This window comes from Tupaia chinensis, unplaced genomic scaffold, assembly GCF_000334495.1.
Source record: "Tupaia chinensis unplaced genomic scaffold, TupChi_1.0 Scaffold000247_1, whole genome shotgun sequence".
Classification (NCBI taxonomy): Eukaryota; Metazoa; Chordata; class Mammalia; order Scandentia; family Tupaiidae; genus Tupaia; species Tupaia belangeri.
In genome coordinates, this window is record NW_006159725.1 from 3,309,268 (window position 1) to 3,311,261 (window position 1,994).

At 46.7% G+C, this 1,994-nt stretch overlaps 1 protein-coding gene across 1 annotated transcript in view; it reads right to left on the bottom strand.

Annotated features, from left to right (window-relative positions):
- Positions 1-827: 827 nt before the first annotated feature.
- The window catches only part of BSX (brain specific homeobox), a 7,368-nt gene continuing 6,201 nt past the window's right edge, over positions 828-1,994 (bottom strand). Inside the window, exon 4 of the mRNA XM_006148856.1 lies at positions 828-948. Coding sequence (XP_006148918.1) covers positions 828-948 — 121 coding nt within the window. The remainder of the gene's footprint in view (positions 949-1,994) is intronic.

A 1,994-nucleotide genomic window follows, 5' to 3' on the forward strand; every position in this document is an offset into this window, starting at 1 on the left:
GGGGGGTTGCCTTCTCCCTTTCTCTCTCTATTCCTCTGTGGTGAGCACATGCACCCTCAGGCAAATGTTTTTAAAAGTGATTCCAAAAATATTATGCAAATATATAACATAAAATATTTTGATTCACTATTTTTGCACATCTAATGAGCCCAGTTCAAGAAGACCAGGGGGCAACTGCTCTACCTAAGTCTGTTTACTGTATGGTTCCCTGAGCACCAGAAAGCACTCTGCTTACTCCATGCCTCACATCTCTGAGAATTTAAAACATCCTGGAGAGCCATGCAGTGGTGCCATGGATCCCAGCTACGCCTGTCTCAGGGCTGGGGCTGATGGTGCGTTATTCATTTCCGATGTTCTCACGCATGTGAGCAGAAAGAGCATCAAGAGCTTCTCTCTGAGAACTGTGAAATGAGGTCCATCAGAAACAGAGCATTAAGAACAAATATAGATGGGACCAGCATAATGGCTGTGTCGCTGGACTCCCATGGAGTTGACCGCGGTTTGAGCCCCGGACCCAGTGGCTTAAACTCACGCAGGGCACATGTGCGTGCGTGTACAAGGTCCCGAGAGGAGATGGAGGAGAAGGGATTGCAGCATGGCCATTCCCCCGAGGGGTGATTTCTCGCTTTCTGTCTCTCTGTCTCTCTCTGTCTTTTCTGGCGAGTGCATGGGCCCTATAGCAAAAACCTCTAAAAAAAAAAAAAAAAAAAAAAACGAAATATGGGACAAATGAGTCCCTGGATTTGGGGCTATGCATGGGATGCCTTGCCTGCCTTGGCTATTGTAGGTTTTGCCCCTTTAAAATCAGATCTACCTGGTTTTGTCTGTCAGGTCTTCACCACCAAGTGGAACTGAACTGAGGAAAAGCCTAAAGAGTGCAGACAAAATGCCTTTTCAGCCAGGAAGCTTCGATTGTTCTTGAAGGCCCAGGCCAGACAGTGCTGCCCCCTTACAGGAAATCCAGACCACGCTGAGTCTGTTCTCTACTATCATCCTGGATCACCTGGATTTTAAAATAAACTAATTTCAATAAAACAAAGGAAACTTGATGCAAATTCCAGGGCATTTCTCAATGAGCGGGCCACATCATAGCTGGCTGATGCCATGCTCTGAGCGCTTGCCTTCCCAACCTGACGCAGCAGGGAGTCACAGCAGGACCAGGACACAGACGTGGGCATTTGCCCACAGTCGGCACCAGCCATCAAAGACCCAGCCAGTCCCTGGGCTTGGGTTCATTCTAACTCCAGGCAGGCAGTCCCAGAGCCTCCGGACGACCTGCTTTTTCTTTTTTCTTTTTTTTTTTTTTTTTTTTTTGCTATGGAGTTTACATACTCACCAGAGAGACAGAAAACAAGAAATTCCCCTCCCCCTATGGCCCCCAATCCCTTCTCCATTCCCTTGGGATCTGAGGCATGTCATGCAAATGCCTGCCATCAATTACATGGAAGTCCAGTGCCTTAACCACCACGCCACCTGCTGGCCCCACTGCCTGCTTTTAGAGATAAAGGTCATGGGGGTTTAGCAGGTGGCTTGGTGCTTAAGGGCGCTGGACTCCCACATGGCTGACTGTGGTTCAACTCCCAGACCTGGTGGCTTGTTTTCTCACTTTGCCTCTCTCTCTCTCTCACTCTGGTAAAATTAAAATAAATAAATAAAGTTCAATAAAATAATTATTTTTAGAAAAGACAAAAGTCATAAAAATGCTCCTCATCTGCTCCTCTTCAACTCAGGATAAACTCTTCCATTTTGTGAAGGCTGACGAGAGAAATGCCTGATGTTCAGGGGAACCTGGTGCTTTGGGGTCTGTGTTCACCATCTAAACACACATGCACAAGTTTTCGCAAATACACGGTATCTCTACTCATCTTAAAGATCTCCCAAAATCCTACTTGGTACTTGTTCTTCCTGGGATTAGAAGAATCTGAGAACGTTTCTCCTGCTTTCATGACCCCGTGTAAGAATACCAAGAATACCAGCTTTTCCTCCCAGGTACC